Source organism: Anguilla anguilla, chromosome 12, assembly GCF_013347855.1.
Source record: "Anguilla anguilla isolate fAngAng1 chromosome 12, fAngAng1.pri, whole genome shotgun sequence".
In the NCBI taxonomy this organism is placed as follows: Eukaryota; Metazoa; Chordata; class Actinopteri; order Anguilliformes; family Anguillidae; genus Anguilla; species Anguilla anguilla.
Window position 1 is genome coordinate 36,949,224 of NC_049212.1, and position 18,778 is coordinate 36,968,001.

Below are 18,778 nucleotides of genomic sequence, written 5' to 3' on the forward strand. Positions count from 1 at the left end.
ACATGCTGCAGTATTTCTAAATGTGCAGGGGCATGGTAGGTTTTACAGAAGCATTGGAAAATTCCCACATTTAAAATGAGAGCAGTCATATGACATTTACTCGCAAAAAAAAGTTAAATGAAAAAAAGTAAATTCAAGATTCAACTAGATGCCTAGATTTCGGCTTTTGCTCACTGGGAATTTCCATTTGCATCGACTTTGCCACTTTTACATTTGTCTCTTTCATTTTTGTAGAAAACGTGTTGATCTCAGGCAAAAAAAAAAAAAAAAAAACAGCCGTACATACATAGTTCTTTACAGCAGATGTGCAGTAATAGATTAATGCAGCAACACACAGAAAGAAAAAAAAAACAGAACTTGATCAAATGTAGTTTATTTTCCAATTCAACATCTGCAGAAAGTGCACGCGTGCTTATGCGCAAAATTAAAAGCAATGAAAAGCAGCCTTTTTTGCTAATTCACTTGAGCACTACTATCAGTCACATCATACAAGACGTGTAAAACCTTTTGGGGAATTATGTTGTGGGGATGATTACCTTGTGTGCTGGCTTTTATTATGATTTAAAATGAAATTCCCCAAATATGAAGACCATTCAGGTCAGTTTGCTCAACGTTTCTCTTTTTAAATATAGCTCCTTACTAGGTTACACTGAATAGTGAATATAACTTAAATATTAAATATTTCATGCTATTTAATCAGCAGTTTATTTCATTACTGTTTGTCACACGTTGAAAACCAAACTTTAAACGCCAGGAGGACTATATGGCATTTTAACAAAAAAAAAAAAAAAAAATGTATCCAGGAAGAAATGGCCATGCAGCATAAAAAATAATTTGTCATTGATATTTTGTCACAAAAATATAGAAATTGCATACAGAGAACACATTTCAACAGGTTCCAATATTTGGACAAACAACATTGTGCTTCAGTGTCATGTTATGTTATTGTCAAAAATAAACCGTAGCGGCAGAAATTGATTATGGAAGTCAAAATTGTTGATTCATTGCTTAAGCTGTCACTTGTTTTATAAAAATAAAAAAAAACTTGTTTAAGTTTAAATGAAGGTCTCAAAACACAAACAGAACATGCAATGTACAAAAATGAAAATATCATTAACAAATTATACGGCATAGTTCATTCTTGGTTGGAAAAAAACATAAGATAAATGCTAAATAAATAAATAAATAAATTCAGCTCAGCAAGTAATAAACAATGAACAACAGGAATGAAGTTTCGCCTGTTATGGATCATACCCATGAGCTCAAGCAGAGAGATAGTACCCTGAGACCTTCTCAGGAGAGGATTCCACGCTGTTAAATGGACTCTTTAAAAACTGTTTAAGAGTGAAAGACCTCTTTATTACCTATTGTAATTAAGTACATGCACATTATGGTACTAACAGCATTTAAAGTTGCTCAACTATTTTTGTTTGCTGTCTCTGGAAGGTCTAAACTTGATTCAATGAAATGAGAATGATTAAAATAATTTGTTGCAATGTAACAAACAGAACCAACAATACATTTTGAAATCAAATTTATTAAATATTGAATACATGAATTACAAAAAATGCATATTACTATGTAAGGAGGGGACATATGCAAAAGGGCAGGTATAATTACACCATCAATTGAACAACCACACGTGGAAGTAAGAATTCTTCATACCACAACATTTATTTACAGTGGAAGCTGAACCTGACAGCTTCCAGTTTGCTTGTTGCTTCCCATTAATTCCAATGGGCCTTTCCTGAAAAAAACACATAATGGATCATAAAGGGTATTTTTGCAGCTACAACTAGTTCACCATTTCACTCTTTGTTCTTTAAATGTCCTATCTTTAAGCCATCTGCGGTTCTAGAGTCACACAAGGCGCTGCAAAAGAAGATCATCTTTGAGAATAACAACAGGGAGGGAAAAGTCTTCCATCAGACTCACTGTCATACGATTGAAACATTAAGAAGACACTACATCCCTCTACTTTACTTTCATATTCATTTTGGAGCACAAACATCACATTTAGGTATATCTAAAGCACTGAATTGAAAACATGTGAATGTGATTCTCCAGAAAAATATATTTTTCATGTTGCTATATGAATAATTTTGGAGTCATAAAACTAATGGTTTTGTATGCTTTTTCATCAAAATCTGTTTGATAAGACTTTAGTTTTCAAAGTCAATGATTGGCTGTGGAATTATTGGACTTCTTAAAGCACTTGCATGTCTTACATAGTTTAGACATACAGTGTATAAATTCTTTAAAATGACATGCAAGAGAAACTGGGCAGCTACTTTTTTGGTTATGCACTGGAGACATGTATGCTGATAGGGCTAAAAGACTCCTGTTGATCCGTTCTAAAAAAAAAAAAAAAAGTAAATAAGTAAATAAATCCTAAATTTCTAGTATTTCTCAGTCTTAGTAAGCAGTATTGCTACAAAAATATTTTTCAAAAGAAAAATTAAGGATTCACTGTTTTGCAGATTGCCATCTTAATCCTCTGTCGGATTTCCTTTGTTCTAAGGCCGTATATTATTGGGTTGAGAGTAGGGGGAAATATCATGTTGGAAGCTCCAATTATCCTCCTTGAATGAGGAGACAGCTGCTTTATGCGATATGAGATAATTGTGAAAAATCCTAAACACTCCAAAATGAGAAAGACGGTCAAATGAGTTGCACAGGTCTGCAGAGCTTTGCTTTTTGTGTCAGAGCGTTTGCTTTTAAAGCATGCAAGCAAAATCTGCAGGTAGGTGTAGAGAATCAGACCCACAGAAAACACTTGCAAGCCGGCTGTGATGAACAGTCCGTAAATGTTGTTGATGGTGGTGTCTGCACAGACTAGTGCAAGCAGAGAGGGATTGCTACAGTAAGTATGCGTTATTAAAGATGTGCACCGAGGCAGCCGTAGTAGTAAGAAGAACAGCACGCCAATCAAGAGCAGGGCCACGAGCCACACCGATGCGATTATTTTCGCGATGTGGCTGTTGGTCATTATGGTGCTGTACTTCAGTGGGTTGCATATGGCGATGTACCTGTCGTAAGCCATGGCAGAGATGATTAGCAGGCTGCCAACCCCGTAAATGTGGATGAAAAATGCCTGAGCGATGCAGTTGGAGGCCTCGATGTACCTGGAGTCCAGCAGGATATCTTTGATGAGCTGCAGGAAAAGGGCTGACGAGCCAATGAGGTCATTGATGGGCAGGTTAAAGAGCAGGATGTACATGGGCTGGTGGAGGCTCTTATTCGTGATAATGGTGGCCATCAGGAAAATGTTACAGAAGAGAATTACAAGGTAATTCAGCATGGCGAAAATAAATGCAGCATACACCCCTTGAGGAGGTAGGTCAAAGCCTTGCAGGGTCAGAATGTCTGTTGAGTTTGAAGAAAATTCAACCATTGTTAAATATTCACAAGTCTCACCTAACAGAAGCCACAAGAAGCATTATTCCTGAATGGCAGAGAGTCTCTTGAAAAAGCATTTAAGAAGAAGCTGAGGATGTTAAAAGTTTCATTTCCGTTGGGACATACTCTGAAATTCTGTCCAGAACAACTGAATATAACTTCAACCTGAATGAATGATCCGAATCAGCATATATAATACTTGCACTCCTTCTCTCCTGCTCTGTGACCTGCAGAACCAACAGGGTTCAGTTTCACTCTCTGAACAGACGACGCATTATACTCCGGTCACACTCCAAGCGGGGCAGAATGTGCTTTTTATATAGCATCTTTCCCTCATTAGGTAGAGCACTGCCCATTCTGAAGTCCCCTGGCGTGGCTGATGTTAGATCTACATGTGATGAGTGGGGCCTTTATGGTTTTTTCCTCTGAGGAGAGCATACAGCTGAAAACAAAACACTTTTTTGCAGGGGGGGTGTTTATGTGTAAAGGGTGAAGAACAGCGCCATAGCATAGCAGAAAAAAAATAATAAATGATTATTGCATATGTGTATGTATATCGGGGAGACTGAGGCACAAGCTAACATGGGGAATGTTTAGACATGAATGGAGTATTTGTTTTCACAAGTGAAGTGTTTTTTGATAAATTACTGATGTGTGTACACCACAGACTCCAAATACATCTCATTTAAACCACTGTCCTGTGGGATATAAGATTGTATAGTTTTGACACACAACAACACTAGCAAGCAGAAGCTATGTGCCATGCAGGAGTACAACTAGTATAGCTTCCACCTGTAGCAGATACATACCCGCACCTATAGTAAACACAGCCACAGTAACTTGTCATGTATCATTGTATGTTCCATGTATACCAGTGGTCTCCAACCCTGGTCCTGGAGTGCTACGGGGTCTGCTAGTTTTTGTTTTCACTTTAAAATCAGCACCCAATTGAGACCCAAGACACCAGGTGAGTTGAGTTATCTGTCTAATCACCTGCTGTAATTGATTCATGAAGTGCAGAGTCACTATGAAAACCAGCAGACCCTGTAGCTCTCCAGGACCAGGGTTGGAGACCGCTGATGTATACCATGCACTTATTCTGTCCTGTATGGGCTACTATAGATAATGGGGAGCACACGCTCTTAGCTGTGGGGCGCTGTTGGATGTTGTTGACCGGGGTTATGCATTCAAACGACAAAGCGCTTCTCATCACATTAATACCGCTAATCAAATCAACCGGCAGTAAACTGCATCGAGGAAATTAGCTGTTTCAACCCGTCGTAACACACAACACTGCACAAAAAATTTATTGGCAGTCATTTCGGTGTCACCGCCCTCTGATGGTGTCACCCGGTGCGGTCCGCACCCCATGCACCCCCCTAGTGAGGCCTCTGCATATGCACCACCTCCTGTCTAAATTGCTTACTCCTGTGGACATGCTGCAGTATTTCTAAATGTGCAGGGGCATGGTAGGTTTTGCAGAAGCATTGGGAAATGCCCACATTTAAAATGAGAGCAGTCATATGACATTTACTCGCAAAAAAAAGTTAAATGAAAAAAAGTAAATTCAAGATTCAACTAGATGCCTAGATTTCGGCTTTTGCTCACTGGGAATTTCCATTTGCATCGACTGTGCCACTTTTACATTTGTCTCTTTCATTTTTGTATAAAACGTGTTCATCTCAGGCAATTAAAAAAAAAAAAAACAGCTGTACATATATAGTTCTTTACTGCAGATGCGCAGTAATAGATTAATGCAGCAACACACAGGAAAAAATAATAATAAACACAGAACTTGATCAAATATAGTTTATTTTTTAATTCAACATCGGCAGAAAGTGCACAAGTGCTTAAGGGCAAAATTAAAAGCAATACATGTGCCTTTTTTGCTAATTCACTTGAGCACTACTATCAGTCACATCATACAAGACGTGTAAAACCTCTTTGGGAAATTATGTTGTGGGGATGGTTACCTTGTGTGCTGGCTTTTATTATGATTTAAAATGAAATTCCCCAAATATGAAGACCATTCAGGTCAGTTTGCTCACCGTTTCTTATTTTAAATATAGCTCCTTACTAGGTTACACTAAATAGTGAATATGACTTCTTGCATCAGCAGTTTATTATTTCATTGCTGTAATACGATATAATAAATGATGAACAACAGAAATGAAGTTTCGCCTGTTATGGATCATAACCATGAGCTCAAGCACAGAGATAGTACCCTGAGACCTTCTCAGGAGAGGATTCCACGCTGTTAAACAGACTCTTTAAAAACTGTTTAAGAGTGAAAGACCTCTTCATTACCTAATGCAAGGTAATTAGGTACATGCACATTATGGTACTAACAGCATTTCAAGTTTGCTCAACTATTTTTGTTTTCTGACTCTGGAAGGTCTAAACTTGATTCAATGAAATGAGAATGATTAAAATAATTTGTTGCAATGTAACATAAACAGAACCAACAATACATTTTGAAATCAAATTTATTAAATATTGAATAAATAAATTACAAAAAAATCCATTTTACTATGTAAGAGAGGTACAAAAGGGCAGGTAATTACACTATCAATTGAACAACCACGTGTGGAAGTAAGAATTCTTCATACCACAACATTTATTTACAGTGGAAGCTGAACCTGAAAGCTTCCTGTTTGCTTTTTGCTTCCCATTAATTCCACTGGGCCTTTCCTGAAAAAAACACATACTGTATCATAAAGGGTATTTTTACAGCTACAACTAGTTCACCATTTCACTCTTTGTTCTTTAAATGTCCTATCCTTAAGCCTTCTGTGGTTCTAGAGTCACACAAGGCGCTGCAAAGGAACATCATCTGTGAGAATAACAACAGGGAGGGAAAAGTCTTCCATCAGACTCTCTGCCATATGACTAAGATTAACTAGAGGCTACATTCCTTTACTTTACTTTCATATTCATTTTGGAGCACAAACATCACATTTAGGTACATCTAAAGCACTGAACTGAAAACGTGAATGTGATTCTCCCGAAAAATATATTTTTCATGTTGCAATATGAATAATTTTGGAGCTATAAAACTAATGGTTTTGTATGCTTTTTCATCAAAATCTGTTTGAAAAGACTTTGGTTTTCAAAGTCAAGGATTGGCTGTGGAATTATTGGACTTCTTAAAGCACTTGCATGTCTTACATAGTTTGGACATACAGTGTATAGTTTATCTTTAAAATGACGTGCAAGAGAAACTGGGCAGCTACTTTTATGGTATGCTGATAGGGTTGAAAGACTCCTGTTGATCCGTTCTAAAAAAAATAAATAAATAAGTAAATAAATAAATCCTAAATTTCTAGTATTTCTCAGACTTAGTAAGCAGTGTTACTACAAAAATATTTTTCAAAAGAAAAATTAAGGATTCACTGTTTTGCGGATTGCCATGTTAATCCTCTGTCGGATGTCCTTTGTTTTAAGGCCGTATATTATTGGGTTGAGAGTAGGGGGAAATATCAAGGTGGAAACTCCGATCATCCTCCTTAAATGAGGAGAGAGCTGCTTTATGCGATATGAGATAATTGTGAAAAGTCCTAAACACTCCAAAATCAGAAAGACGGTTAAATGAGTTGCACAGGTCTGCAAAGCTTTGCTCTTTGTGTCAGAGCGTTTGCTTTTAAAGCATGCAAGCAAAATCTGCAGGTAGGTGTAGAGAATCATACCCACGGCGAACACTTGTATGCTGGCAGTGATGAACAGTTCGTAAATGTTGTTGATGGTGGTGTCTGCACAGACTAGTGCAACCAGAGAGGGATTGTCACAGTAAGTTTGCGATATTAAAGATCTGCACCGAGGCAGCCGTAGTAGTAAGAAGAACAGCACGCCAATCAAGAGCAGGTCCACGAGCCACACTAACGTGATAATCTTCGCGATGTGGCTGTTGGTCATTATGGTGCTGTACTTCAGTGGGTTGCATATGGCGATGTACCTGTCGTAAGCCATGGCAGAGAGGATTAGCACGCTGCCAACCCCGTAAACGTGGATGAAAAACGCCTGAGCGATGCAGTTGGAGGCCTCGATGTACCTGGAGTCCAGCAGGATCTCTTTGATGAGCTGCAGGAAGAGGGCTGAGGAGCCAATGAGGTCATTGATGGGCAGGTTAAAGAGCAAGAAGTACATGGGCTGGTGGAGGCTCTTATTCACAATAATGGTGGCCATCAGGAAAAGGTTACAGAACAGAATTACAAGGTAACTCAGCGTGGCAAAAAGAAACGCAGCATACATCCCTTGAGGAGGTAGGCCAAGGCCTTGCAGACTCAGAAAGGATGATGTGTTCATAGAAGAGGTGTCCATCTTTGAGTTTTTACAGGTTGTTCCTTGTAGAAGACAAGAAAAAAAAAGTGTTAGTGCCGAGTAGCAAACGTGTTGCGTGTAAAGGCAGAGATCTGGTTTAAACAACAGCACATGAAAGTTTGGCTTTTGAATCTAAATCTCCGATATTGTCATCCTGAAGTTCTGGTGTTGATTGTTCTCACTCATGTCCTTTCTGTCCTGCACAGGGAGTGTGGTCTCCAGTGGCAGTCAACTGCTGAAGTACACAAGCTCCATCTTGTGCACACTGACAAGGCGATGCACGCTGGCAGTGCCTCAGACTCCTGGTGCGCAGTCCGACTTATGTACCGTCTCATCCCGTCGCCAGGGAAACTGCCACACCTTCCTCAACCCCTCATGGTCGCTAGCGGTCCATCTGCGAGTCATGGATTAAGAAATGAGCTGCGTGGGTTACAGTCTCATATGAGCACAGGGATATGAAGTTAATGCTTATGGGAGGGGTTAAGGTGAGGAGGGTGAAAAATATGATGACATCATTGTGCTGATAAGAGCTAAACAAACCTTTAAAAAACTAACACTTTTTTAGCACTTAGGTAGTAACATGGAAAATTCCATTGTTTTCTAGGTTAGTCTGTGATTCCCGTTAAAATAAACTGTTGATAAACTGTAATACCATGGTTCATGCAATAACACGCTTATTCCCAAAAATGAATTATGGATTAGACTGAAAATTAAGATAAACTAATAACAGTACTATAATTAAAACGTTACATCAAATTAACACTGTTTTATATTTTCAACCATAGTGGTGCACTACATAAATAGGTAACATGCTGAATATATATATAAATATAGCTGATTAATAGGCTGAATATGTAAACTATCTTTTCTTAAAAGTTTTCCATTGTCACAAAACAAACCCTTATGTTGTATTTTCCTAAATATATGAATAAATGATATCTTGTGTCAGTATAATGATATCCATAAATGTTATGCTCTGGCATCCTGTACCTACCACAAGCATTTGTTATGATGAGCAGAAATTATGTTGTGTGACTTGCTTGCCACCAGAGTCCTTAAAATGGATTTGAATTGTTGATACAGCATTGTAAGAACACGTTGGGCATTGTTCTTTTCGTGTTTATGTGCTTTTATCTTTGCATTTATGTGTGTTGTTTCTAATTGTGTGCAAGGCTCAGTGTATTGTCGGGCAGCAGCCAAAGTTGCACATTTATGCTCATAAAAGTGATGTGCGATGTTGAATTCAGTCAACATGGATTGAGAACGAACAACTAGTGTGTGTATGTGTGTGTGTGTGCATTTAAAATGGAGCTCATTAGGCTTTTCACTTAGTGTAATAGTATGTAAGTATGCTATTGTTTTTACTTGTGTTCATTATTATAACCAACCTCGTTTCACCTTATATATGAAACTGTCTTTAATTTCACACCTCAGGAGGCTGGGGAATGGCATGTTCCAAACAGGATTTTTGTGGGTTGTGTAAATATATGGTTATATCATTTTATTGTTTAAGAAAAGCCCCAAAAACAGAGATGGAAAATGGATTTATTATTAGATAAAGGGATACAATTAGATAAAGAGATAAAATATGCCACTTTAGAAATTATGTTCTGATCCAGGCAAAAATTCATTTACTAAATTATTGGCAAGTACACACATAATGATTAATTGATAGTAATTGGGAGTACTGAGCTGCCAAGGTTGTCATTTCTGATTGCTCAATAGGTGGTTGTACAGTATGAAGGGGTTGTACATGCTGTTTGGATTATATGTGTTGACGGGAATCCCCGATAGACCCCACCCCTATAGACCCCCCAACAACAAGCCACTAGGCAGCCACTGCAGGCTTGACAACTTTGTTGCTCTCTCTGGCGATTTTTTGTCAGCTAATAGCATAATTATATGGAGGCGACCTTTTGCTTTCTCACAATGGTCAGTAATGTTTCCCTTAATTCTTTGTTCTTTATTCCATACAGTACTGGGTTACACACTGGAAGGATCAGGAAAATTAGCATTCCTGAAACTTTCTGCAGGTTGGCGGAGACATCCTTGAAGCGATACGACAGAATCGTGACTGTTGTGACGCACTCGAAGAGCAGAAACACAGCTATCTGCGTCAGGCAGGTGTTCAGAGCCTTGCTCCTGGCGTCAGTCTGCCGATGATGCAAGCAAGTGACTAAAATATGAACGTACGAGAATAACTGAATGGACACACTGATGATCTGCATGGCTGCTGTGATCGCCAGCCCGTAGATGTTGTTGACAGTCAAGTCGCTGTCACAGGAGAGGTTGACCAGGGAGGGGTTGTCGCAGTAGACGTTCCTGATGAAATTCCTGCACCTGGGCAGTCTGACTTGCAGAATGAACAGGCCTCCCACCAGAATGAGATCGAGCCCCCACGCGCTCGCTATGAGGAGGAACAAAGTGAACGGGGTCATGATCGAATTGTACCTCAGCGGCTTGCAGATGGCGGCGTACCTGTCGAGCGCCATGACCGCGAGCAGGAACAGGATGCCCCCCCCGTACATGTGCAGCAGGAAGGCCTGGAGGACGCAGGTGGGGTAGTAGACGGAGTGCTCCAGGGTCACGATGTCTGCCAGCACCCTGGGGAGCATGACCGTGATCCCCATCAGGTCGTTCAGCGGCAGGCTGAAGAGGATGATGAACATGGGCTTGTGGAGGTTCCTCTGCCTCACGATCAGAACCAGAATGGTCAGGTTGCAGAAGACGGAAAAGAGGTAGATCAGGAGCCCCAGGAAGAACATGGGGTACCTCGCCACGGGGGGCATGTCAAAGTGGTTGATCTTCAAATTGAACTGAAAGGTTCCATTTGGAGAGCTTCCCTCCATCGTCGATCGTCTGAACTCGGGCCTGAGCAGAGACAGAGAGATGAGCCAATTTATTTACCCTTGGTGTCTACCTGTCTTGGTGTCTACCACAACCTCGAAAGGCTAAAAATCCAATATCTACTGAAATTCATTTTAAAGAGACTGTAAAAATACTGCACCTCATGCTTGATACAGTGACAAAAGAGACACACACACACACACAAAAACAAATGCCGTCCATCTGGGTAGAGGTATAAGCACTCGCCTACCACCGCAGAGATTCAATCCCCGGCAGCGGTACTTCTGGCTTGGTCAGACGTTCCTACGAACACAATTGGCAGTGTTCGCGGGTGGGAAGCCGGTGAGGGTATGAGTCCTTATCGTTGCGTTAGCAACTCCTACTGGTTGGTCGGGGCGCCTGTTCAGCGGGGAGGGGATCTGGGGGAGATAGCGTGAACCTCCGCACACGTTACGCTCTCCCAGTGAAACTCCTCACTGTCTGGTGAAAAGAAGCGGCTGGCAACTCCACGTGCATCGGAGGAGGCATGTGGTAGTCTACACCCTCCCCAGACTGACAGAGGATAGTGCATCGACCAGGACCATGATACACACGGGGAATTGGTATAGAGAAAATGGCAACAAAAAAAATATTTTCCCCGAAGAGAAAATTCACCTCAGAGCAAAATCACACTGATCTGTACTGTGCGGTCTTTCAGGCCTTCATTTCAACACACAGATCCCTCTGTAGGGACCTTTCACACAGGAGGGCTCCGTACTGCACACTCACTGTGATACAGGCTCATTAAAAACGGAAACAAATTAAAACTGTATGGAACGTAAAATAAATGAGGTAATTTAAATGCGGTCCATGTGTAAAAAAAACACTCAGGTAATCAATTACCTTTTGTCAGCATAATTCTCATAATGCTGTATGCTGGTAAAGACATATTATGCTTATACAACACCTGAATGCATTTCAGTACTGTAAGGCAAGGACGAAGTGCATTAAATATGATGTGTTTTGTGTAGTTGAATTATATTAATAATGAAGTACTTAAGTAACAACAGAATTTTCTTGCAGTTGAACTTACCTTTTCTTACCTTGTAGTCCCCTTGATTTGGCTTTTTTAATTTTAAGCTGTTTTACCATGAACGACATCAAATCCTACAGCTCTCTGTGCTCTTGTTGCATTTGCTGGTGGATGACCTGTCAACGTGCAGAGGTATTTAAACCATGTGCAGAGTGGGCATGTGACACAACTCCATGGGAACCACACACAAACACACTGAAACTGTTTCCCCTGAAATTAGGGAGACAGGGTGCTCTGTGTGTGTATGTGTGTGTGCACGTGTGTGCGCGCACGTGTGTGTGTGTGTGTGTGTTTTCCATGACTGGTGGTGGTTGTGGTGATGACAGCTGAGGATGAATGTCATCTGGGTCTGTTGATCTCATTTACTTTAAGTCACTGAGTAGTACTCTGGAAAATCTAATTTGATTAAAATATCATTTGTATTCTTCTCTGCTTCATAATCCCTGAGCTGTATCTTTAATTTATTGTTATGGGTATGTCGTTTTTGAGGTTAAAGCAGTCATGTAAGTGTAACAATGTCTGGAAAAATTATGTTATAAATACACTGCAACAATTGTACCATTTGTTGGGGATCACATTTATTTGTCAAATTGCCTTTATTATCAATATTGACAACAGTAGCAGGTATAATTGACGTGCATTACAGCACCTTCCAGAATTGCAGTGCAGGCAGCGTAAAATTAAAGAATGTACCCCTGGAATTTCTTTCCCTCTTTAAGAGTGTCTCCAGGTCAAGTTGCATTATGGTACGTCTGTTGTACATGCTGTGGTTGTTGTAGTGGCGCTGCTTGCTGAGACTTTAGTCCTTTTCAAAACTGGGATCACAAACCTTCCACAGAAACCCGCCCATCAAGGGGACATCACTGAACACATTACAGAGTATCCAGAGCCTCTAACCTCTGATCATTCATCATCACTTGAAACTGTTTTTCCATCTGACAATACATTGACTCAAAAAAAACAAAAAAACACCTTCACTACGGCAGGGATGAATTATACACTAACAACCCTTGTCTGAAAAACCTTTAAGAGGGTATTTCGAATTTCATTTGTGTTCAATCCATACACGATTGGATTCAGAAGTGGAGGAACCAGAAATATCAACATTCCCATAATTTTTTGCAGATCAACGGAGACATTCTTGAACCTGTGTGACAGAATGGTGAAGGTTCCCACGATTTCAAATATCACGAATATGACCAGCTGGGCAACGCAAGTGTTAATGGCTTTATTTTTGGTGTCCGACTTCCTCGTGACCAAGCACGCGATGAGAATCTTAACGTAGGAAAACACCTGAACGGACACGCTTATAATCTGCATGATGGCGGTGTTGAACAGGCCGAAAATGTTGTTCAGCACGGTGTTGCCGCAGGTTAGCTTCAGCAGGGACGGGTTGTCGCAAAAGACGTTCAACACGGAGCTTCGGCACCTGGGGAGCCTCGTCTGGAGGGAGAACAGCGAAACTATCAGGACGGAATCGAGGCCCCAGACCAGCGAGATGATCGCCACGACGAGCCTGGGCGTCATGATGGCGGTGTACCGCAGGGGCTTGCAGATGGCGACGTAGCGATCGAACGGATTTTTGTGGGTTGTGTAAATATATGGTTATATCATTCTATTGTTTAAGAAAAGCCCCAAAAACAGAGATGGAAAATGGATTTATTATTAGATAAAGGGATACAATTAGATAAAGAGATAAAATATGCCACTTTAGAAATTATGTTCTGATCCAGGCAAAAATTCATTTACTAAATTATTGGCAAGTACACACACAATGATTAATTGATAGTAATTGGGAGTACTGAGCTGCCAAGGTTATCATTTCTGATTGCTCAATAGGTGGTTGTACAGTATGAAGGGGTTGTACATGCTGTTTGGATTATATGTGTTGATAGGAATCCCCCATAGACCCCACCCCTATAGACCCCCCAACAACAAACCACTAGGCAGCCACTGCAGGCTTGACGACTTTGTTGCTCTCTCTCGCGATTTTTTGTCAGCTAATAGCATAATTATATGGAGGCGACCTTTTGCTTTCTCACAATGGTCAGTAATGTTTCCCTTAATTCTTTATTCTTTATTCCATACAGTACTGGGTTACACACTGGAAGGATCAGGAAAATTAGCATTCCTGAAACTTTCTGCAGGTTGGCGGAGACATCCTTGAAGCGATACGACAGAATCGTGACTGTTGTGGCGCACTCGAAGAGCAGAAACACAGCTATCTGCGTCAGGCAGGTGTTCAGAGCCTTGCTCCTGGCGTCAGTCTGCCGATGATGCAAGCAAGTGACTAAAATATGAATGTACGAGAATAACTGAATGGACACACTGATGATCTGCATGGCTGCTGTGATCGCCAGCCCGTAGATGTTGTTGACAGTCAAGTCGCTGTCACAGGAGAGGTTGACCAGGGAGGGGTTGTCGCAGAAGACGTTCCTGATGAAATTCCTGCACCTGGGCAGTCTGACTTGCAGAATGAACAGGCCTCCCACCAGAATGAGATCGAGCCCCCACGCGCTCGCTATGAGGAGGAACAAAGTGAACGGGGTCATGATCGAATTGTACCTCAGCGGCTTGCAGATGGCGGCGTACCTGTCGAGCGCCATGACCGCGAGGAGGAACAGGATGCCCCCCCCGTACATGTGCAGCAGGAAGGCCTGGAGGACGCAGGTGGGGTAGTAGACGGAGTGCTCCAGGGTCACGATGTCTGCCAGCACCCTGGGGAGCATGACCGTGATCCCCATCAGGTCGTTCAGCGGCAGGCTGAAGAGGATGATGAACATGGGCTTGTGGAGGTTCCTCTGCCTCACGATCAGAACCAGAATGGTCAGGTTGCAGAAGACGGAAAAGAGGTAGATCAGGAGCCCCAGGAAGAACATGGAGTACTTCGCCACGGGGGGCATGTCAAAGTGGTTGATCTTCAAATTGAACTGAAAGGTTCCATTTGAAGAGCTTCCCTCCATCATCGATCGTCTGAACTCGGGCCTGAGCAGAGACAGAGAGATGAGCCAATTTATTTACTCTTGGTGTCTACCTGTCTTGGTGTCTACCACAACCTCGAAAGGCTAAAAATCCAATATCTACTGAAATTCATTTTAAAGAGACTGTAAAAATACTGCACCTCATGCTTGATACAGTGACAAAAGAGACACACACACACACACACAAAAACAAATGCCGTCCATCTGGGTAGAGGTATAAGCACTCGCCTACCACCGCAGAGATTCAATCCCCGGCAGCGGTACTTGGTCAGACGTTCCTACGAACACAATTGGCAGTGTTCGCGGGTGGGAAGCCGGTGAGGGTATGAGTCCTTATCGTTGCGTTAGCAACTCCTACTGGTTGGTCGGGACGCCTGTTCAGCGGGGAGGGGATCTGGGGGAGATAGCGTGAACCTCCGCACACGTTACGCTCTCCCAGTGAAACTCCTCACTGTCTGGTGAAAAGAAGCGGCTGGCGACTCCACGTGCATCGGAGGAGGCATGTGGTAGTCTACACCCTCCCCAGACTGACAGAGGATAGTGCATCGACCAGGACCATGATACACACGGGGAATTGGTATAGAGAAAATGGCAACAAAAAAAATATTTTCCCCAAAGAGAAAATTCACCTCAGAGCAAAATCACACTGATCTGTACTGTGCAGTCTTTCAGGCCTTCATTTCAACACACAGATCCCTCTGTAGGGACCTTTCACACAGGAAGGCTCCGTACTGCACACTCACTGTGATACAGGCTCATTAAAAACGGAAACAAATTAAAACTGTATGGAACGTAAAATAAATGAGGTAATTTAAATGCGGTCCATGTGTAAAAAAAACACTCAGGTAATCAATTACCTTTTGTCAGCATAATTCTCATAATGCTGTATGCTGGTAAAGACATATTATGCTTATACAACACCTGAATGCATTTCAGTACTGTAAGGCAAGGACGAAGTGCATTAAATATGATGTGTTTTGTGTAGTTGAATTATATTAATAATGAAGTACTTAAGTAACAACAGAATTTTCTTGCAGTTGAACTTACCTTTTCTTACCTTGTAGTCCCCTTGATTTGGCTTTTTTAATTTTAAGCTGTTTTACCATGAACGACATCAAATCCTACAGCTCTCTGTGCTCTTGTTGCATTTGCTGGTGGATGACCTGTCAACGTGCAGAGGTATTTAAACCATGTGCAGAGTGGGCATGTGACACAACTCCATGGGAACCACACACAAACACACTGAAACTGTTTCCCCTGAAATTAGGGAGACAGGGTGCTCTGTGTGTGTATGTGTGTGTGCACGTGTGTGCGCGCACGTGTGTGTGTGTGTGTGTGTTTTCCATGACTGGTGGTGGTTGTGGTGATGACAGCTGAGGATGAATGTCATCTGGGTCTGTTGATCTCATTTACTTTAAGTCACTGAGTAGTACTCTGGAAAATCTAATTTGATTAAAATATCATTTGTATTCTTCTCTGCTTCATAATCCCTGAGCTGTATCTTTAATTTATTGTTATGGGTATGTCGTTTTTGAGGTTAAAGCAGTCATGTAAGTGTAACAATGTCTGGAAAAATTATGTTATAAATACACTGCAACAATTGTACCATTTGTTGGGGATCACATTTATTTGTCAAATTGCCTTTATTATCAATATTGACAACAGTAGCAGGTATAATTGACGTGCATTACAGCACCTTCCAGAATTGCAGTGCAGGCAGCGTAAAATTAAAGAATGTACCCCTGGAATTTCTTTCCCTCTTTAAGAGTGTCTCCAGGTCAAGTTGCATTATGGTACGTCTGTTGTACATGCTGTGGTTGTTGTAGTGGCGCTGCTTGCTGAGACTTTAGTCCTTTTCAAAACTGGGATCACAAACCTTCCACAGAAACCCGCCCATCAAGGGGACATCACTGAACACATTACAGAGTATCCAGAGCCTCTAACCTCTGATCATTCATCATCACTTGAAACTGTTTTTCCATCTGACAATACATTGACTCAAAAAAAACAAAAAAACACCTTCACTACGGCAGGGATGAATTATACACTAACAACCCTTGTCTGAAAAACCTTTAAGAGGGTATTTCGAATTTCATTTGTGTTCAATCCATACACGATTGGATTCAGAAGTGGAGGAACCAGAAATATCAACATTCCCATAATTTTTTGCAGATCAACGGAGACATTCTTGAACCTGTGTGACAGAATGGTGAAGGTTCCCACGATTTCAAATATCACGAATATGACCAGCTGGGCAACGCAAGTGTTAATGGCTTTATTTTTGGTGTCCGACTTCCTCGTGACCAAGCACGCGATGAGAATCTTAACGTAGGAAAACACCTGAACGGACACGCTTATAATCTGCATGATGGCGGTGTTGAACAGGCCGAAAATGTTGTTCAGCACGGTGTTGCCGCAGGTTAGCTTCAGCAGGGACGGGTTGTCGCAAAAGACGTTCAACACGGAGCTTCGGCACCTGGGGAGCCTCGTCTGGAGGGAGAACAGCGAAACTATCAGGACGGAATCGAGGCCCCAGACCAGCGAGATGATCGCCACGACGAGCCTGGGCGTCATGATGGCGGTGTACCGCAGGGGCTTGCAGATGGCGACGTAGCGATCGAACGCCATGGCGGCCAGTATGAAGAGAACGCCGCCGCCGTACATGTGGAGCAGGAAGCCCTGCAGGACGCACAGGGGGTAGTGGACCTTGCTCGTCTCCGTGACGATGTCCGACAGCACCTTGGGCAGCATGGCGGTGATCCCCACCAGGTCGTTCAGGGGCAGGCTGAAGAGGATGAAGTACATGGGCTTGTGGAGGGTCCTCTGCGTTATGATCAGCAGCAGCAGGGTCAGGTTGCAGAAGACGCAGAACAAGTAGATCGCGACTCCGAAAAAGAAGATGGGGTACTTCCCTCCCGGGGGTATGAAGAATGGGTCTAGGCTGAGCTCAAAGCTGATGTTGAAGGACCTGTTCTCCATCAGGAGCAGCAGTGGCCCTGAAAAACAGCAGAAGAAGAAGAACGCATCTTACCACACATTCAGTCCTATTTTAACACATACATTACATGTTTACCATGTGCCGCCAATGTATAATGTAAAAACAGACCTGGGTCAAAATACCTATTTGTTTTGGTTTCAAATACTTTTCTACGCTTTACTGATCTCGTCTGGTGTATCGGAACCAATGAAATACTTTGCACAAAAAGTGCAAACCCCATCTTCCGGTCATATCGGCAGGCTCAGTTACACCAGGCAAGATCAATAGAGCACAGAAAAGTATTTGAATCCAAAACAAATACGTATTTGACCCATCTCTGTGTAAAATATGTACCTCACCTTCCGGGGAAGAGCGAAGATGTGAAGGAAATTGGGTAGCTTGCTATTACTCCGCTGTCTTTTATGGGTGCCTCCTCAGGATGGAATCACGTCACGCTCGGCTCTGAATCTCTCAAGACCTCTTGTCCTCTGACGAAGACGCGTCTTAGGAACACACCTGTTCATCACCAGAAAATATGGGATTGGTTAAAGTGTGCGTGCTACTTAACATTCGCGCATCTTCAACGCCTATTAAATTCTTCATTCTGAAATCCATGCTGCACTAGCGATTTTCATTTATGTTTCATTAATACACTACTATAAACCCCAATGATTCTTGTTTTTTCTATGAAAAAAGAGATAGTAATGACAGTAAAAGTGATAGTAATGTATTTTTAAAATATACAAGTAAAATACATTTCCTACAATTTAGCTCAGAATAGATTTCTCATTTTATTTAATCAGGAAATAATGAGCACAGGGTATGAAATATATATATATATATATATATATATATATATATCATTTATATTGTAATATATACTGTATAACATTTAGTCCATTTGTCATTGCTCAATTCATCTCGATACATAAGGGACACTTGAAGATGTGGATAATGCATAGAGACGCCTTTCTGAAGAGGTTGTTTTGTAATATAATGTTAGACCCCTCTTTTTCATGTGTTGCCTTGTATACTGAAAATCACCACTTCAGTAATTTTTGGAGTGTCTCTGTTTCAATATATTTGCACTGTAAGTCTTCATAGCAAGCTTTCAGGGTAATATTTCCTAGAATAACAAACAGTCTTATTAATGTTGCCCTATTTTGATAGAGCAAGTGCAGTTGG

The 18,778-nt window shown here is 41.5% G+C and overlaps 6 protein-coding genes across 8 annotated transcripts; all 6 read right to left on the reverse strand.

Moving 5' to 3' along the window:
• Window positions 1–1,131: 1,131 nt before the first annotated feature.
• Window positions 1,132–3,667, reverse strand: LOC118209675 (olfactory receptor 52E4-like). 3 transcript variants are annotated; one of them, XM_035385229.1, is made up of 2 exons: window positions 3,030–3,667; window positions 1,132–1,747 (listed from the first exon to the last, which is right to left on the reverse strand). In XM_035385229.1, exons 1-2 carry the CDS (start codon window positions 3,392–3,394, stop codon window positions 1,678–1,680), a joined length of 435 nt encoding a protein of 144 aa, XP_035241120.1. In that variant the 5' UTR covers window positions 3,395–3,667; the 3' UTR covers window positions 1,132–1,677. The 3 variants fall into 3 exon arrangements, with proteins under 3 accessions (XP_035241120.1, XP_035241121.1, XP_035241119.1); XM_035385230.1 differs by having other exon boundaries at window positions 1,132–2,354; XM_035385228.1 differs by having other exon boundaries at window positions 1,132–3,667.
• Window positions 3,668–6,639: 2,972 nt separating this feature from the next.
• LOC118209686 (olfactory receptor 52E4-like) lies at window positions 6,640–8,021 on the reverse strand. Its single transcript, XM_035385242.1, has one exon. The coding sequence runs from the start codon at window positions 7,714–7,716 to the stop codon at window positions 6,781–6,783; it is 936 nt and encodes a 311-aa protein (XP_035241133.1). The 5' UTR covers window positions 7,717–8,021; the 3' UTR covers window positions 6,640–6,780.
• Window positions 8,022–9,239: 1,218 nt separating this feature from the next.
• Window positions 9,240–12,151, reverse strand: LOC118209665 (olfactory receptor 52E4-like). The gene is made up of 2 exons (XM_035385216.1): window positions 11,636–12,151; window positions 9,240–10,587 (listed from the first exon to the last, which is right to left on the reverse strand). The coding sequence occupies exons 1-2, from the start codon at window positions 11,701–11,703 to the stop codon at window positions 9,615–9,617; spliced, it is 1,041 nt and encodes a 346-aa protein (XP_035241107.1). The 5' UTR covers window positions 11,704–12,151; the 3' UTR covers window positions 9,240–9,614.
• Window positions 12,152–12,628: 477 nt separating this feature from the next.
• LOC118209330 (olfactory receptor 52N5-like) lies at window positions 12,629–13,204 on the reverse strand. Its single transcript, XM_035384568.1, has one exon. It carries the CDS (start codon window positions 13,160–13,162, stop codon window positions 12,629–12,631), a length of 534 nt encoding a protein of 177 aa, XP_035240459.1. The 5' UTR covers window positions 13,163–13,204.
• A 4-nt stretch (window positions 13,205–13,208) lies between these two features.
• Window positions 13,209–16,179, reverse strand: LOC118209329 (olfactory receptor 52E4-like). The gene is made up of 2 exons (XM_035384567.1): window positions 15,664–16,179; window positions 13,209–14,620 (listed from the first exon to the last, which is right to left on the reverse strand). Exons 1-2 carry the CDS (start codon window positions 15,729–15,731, stop codon window positions 13,648–13,650), a joined length of 1,041 nt encoding a protein of 346 aa, XP_035240458.1. The 5' UTR covers window positions 15,732–16,179; the 3' UTR covers window positions 13,209–13,647.
• Window positions 16,180–16,656: 477 nt separating this feature from the next.
• Window positions 16,657–17,973, reverse strand: LOC118210133 (olfactory receptor 52E8-like). The gene is made up of 2 exons (XM_035386029.1): window positions 17,953–17,973; window positions 16,657–17,612 (listed from the first exon to the last, which is right to left on the reverse strand). The coding sequence occupies exon 2, from the start codon at window positions 17,593–17,595 to the stop codon at window positions 16,657–16,659; it is 939 nt and encodes a 312-aa protein (XP_035241920.1). The 5' UTR covers window positions 17,596–17,612; window positions 17,953–17,973.
• Window positions 17,974–18,778: the final 805 nt, after the last annotated feature.

What these genes read in the sequence shown, in the direction of transcription:
- LOC118210133 (XM_035386029.1), bottom strand. Translation starts at nt 17,595, where the DNA reads ATGGAGAACAGGTCCTTCAACATCAGCTTTGAGCTCAGCCTAGACCCA.
- LOC118209686 (XM_035385242.1), bottom strand. Translation starts at nt 7,716, where the DNA reads ATGGACACCTCTTCTATGAACACATCATCCTTTCTGAGTCTGCAAGGC.
- LOC118209329 (XM_035384567.1), bottom strand. Translation starts at nt 15,731, where the DNA reads ATGTCGTTCATGGTAAAACAGCTTAAAATTAAAAAAGCCAAATCAAGG. An exon ending in GGACTACAAGGTAAGAAAAG is followed by an intron (nt 14,621 to 15,663) that starts GTAAGTTCAACT and finishes GTCTCTGCTCAG; the next exon opens with GCCCGAGTTCAGACGATCGA.
- LOC118209675 (XM_035385228.1), bottom strand. Translation starts at nt 3,394, where the DNA reads ATGGTTGAATTTTCTTCAAACTCAACAGACATTCTGACCCTGCAAGGC.
- LOC118209665 (XM_035385216.1), bottom strand. Translation starts at nt 11,703, where the DNA reads ATGTCGTTCATGGTAAAACAGCTTAAAATTAAAAAAGCCAAATCAAGG. An exon ending in GGACTACAAGGTAAGAAAAG is followed by an intron (nt 10,588 to 11,635) that starts GTAAGTTCAACT and finishes GTCTCTGCTCAG; the next exon opens with GCCCGAGTTCAGACGATCGA.
- LOC118209330 (XM_035384568.1), bottom strand. Translation starts at nt 13,162, where the DNA reads ATGACGCCCAGGCTCGTCGTGGCGATCATCTCGCTGGTCTGGGGCCTC.